Source organism: Poromitra crassiceps (genome assembly GCF_964638095.1).
Source record: "Poromitra crassiceps genome assembly, chromosome: 9".
Classification (NCBI taxonomy): domain Eukaryota; kingdom Metazoa; phylum Chordata; class Actinopteri; order Beryciformes; family Melamphaidae; genus Poromitra; species Poromitra crassiceps.
This window is the reverse complement of record NC_139630.1, coordinates 40,671,972-40,673,753: the sequence shown is the minus strand read 5'-3', so window position 1 is coordinate 40,673,753 and position 1,782 is coordinate 40,671,972. Positions and strand designations below refer to the sequence as shown.

The 1,782-nt window shown below is 57.9% G+C and overlaps 1 protein-coding gene across 1 annotated transcript in view; it reads right to left on the bottom strand.

Moving 5' to 3' along the window:
- Nucleotides 1-204: 204 nt before the first annotated feature.
- Nucleotides 205-1,782, bottom strand: part of gpr176 (G protein-coupled receptor 176) — a gene marked incomplete at both ends in the record, with an annotated part of 11,172 nt that continues 9,594 nt past the window's right edge. Inside the window, one exon of the mRNA XM_083643134.1 lies at nt 205-1,423. Within this exon, the coding sequence (XP_083499260.1) occupies nt 205-1,423 (1,219 nt within the window). The remainder of the gene's footprint in view (nt 1,424-1,782) is intronic.

Here is a 1,782-nt window from a genome sequence, read left to right as displayed (position 1 = left end):
GGACTTCACTGGCTGCAACTACCTGTGAAAATCAATAGTGAAAAGGTTTAAATTCACCAAGCATCTCACCAGGCAGCTTTTCTGAAACATCCATCTCTCTGCAATGGCCACTCAACCCTAGAGATAGACCCTGTATTGAGTTGTGTCCAGTGGTCCGGGTCAGGACGTGGACCGTGTATTGAGTTGTGTGTCCAGCAGTCCAGGTCAGGGGTCAACAGTGGGGATGGTGCTGACCTTGTTGTTGCGGCTAATACGTCGTTCTGTCCGTGGCCGGGGCTGCTTGGTCTGGATCAGCTCTTCGGGCGTGTTCCCCAGTGGAGGCAGCAGCCTCTTCTTGCTGTTCCTGGTTTCAGGCAGCCACTGAGGTGGCAGCTCAAACGGGCCGAACCCAAACTGCGTGGTGTCCTCAACCTCTGTGGGCGTAGCCGGTGCCACCTGTGATGACGAGGCGTAAGCGCACGCGTGGACCGGAGGCGGTATGAATGGAGGAGGGCCATCCTTGGTGACTACCAGCCCTTCCCCTGGCCCTTGCAGAGGCTCCTTCTTTGTGATCGCCTCCCCTCTGAGGCTCCCTAGTCTGGGCCTGCCCTGCTTGTCCTCTTTGGGCTGAGCGCATCCGAGCGAAGGCATCTCATTCTCCACCTCCTCTTCTTCCTCCTCTTCCTCAGAAGGCCTGAAGATCTGCTGCTGGCCGATGTTGAACATCTCCAGGAGCTGGCTCCCAGAGCGGCCGGCCGTTTCCAGACCCCCCACCCCCACGGCCGCACCCTCCCTCCCCAGTGACGCCAGACCCCCGCTGCTGACCATGTTGCGGCGGCTGTAGCGTCTGTGGATCCTGGCCAGCAGGTCCAGCAAACTGTGGCGCGCTGAGCGGTTGACTGTCAGAAACAGGAGGGGGTTGGTGAGCAGGGACACCTTGGGGAGCCAGACGGCCGTGAGGTACAGCGAGACGGGCAGCTCCTCGCTCTCCGCCAGAATGGTACGGTAGACCACCAGCGCTCCGTAGGGGGCACTGCATGCGGAGAACGCCAGCACCACAGCCAGCAAGGTGGCGTGAAGCTCGGCCTCGCGCTGCGACACGTATGGGATGGAGATGCTGCTCTGGGGCGTGCGCAGGGCGGCGATGATGACCTTCTTCTTCTGGCTGGCACTGAGCGCTCGGCGGATCAGACCCATGAAGACGAAGACCATAGCCAGAGGGAGGATGACCGTGGTGAGGTTGTAGACCAGGACGTACACCATGTGGCCCAGGGAGCGGGCGTGCGCGTCCGAGCATGATGAGCTGACGTACACGTCGGTCACGTTGGTCACGGCGAACACGGGGAGGCTCACCACCGCCGCATGGACCCAGATGTAGATGACCAAATCTCGGGATCTTGCATCTGAGATCTTCCTCTCTAACGGGTACAGCACTGAGTAGTATCTGGAGAAAACAGAGTACATACAGGCAGTTTGCTTTCGTAATGGCACTATACATTCAGGCGGTGTCTCGTCATAGACACGTGGTCAATGGGTCAGCATGGGGGAAATCCTGTCGTTCTCCCCATTCAGTATAAATAGCATTTAGCTACTAGCCCAGCCCAGGCAGGCAGGATTGGGGATTCAACCCCCGCAGTAAACGCACATCTGAACAGATGTTTATGGACCTGCTATTGAATCCCCAATCCTGTAGTGTAGAGCTGCAGCACCTTCCACTGGTGAGTCAGCTTATTGATATATGAGGGGTTTTCCCCCACTGTCCACCATTCGTCCTACTGACACAATGATACCGGAAGTAACGTT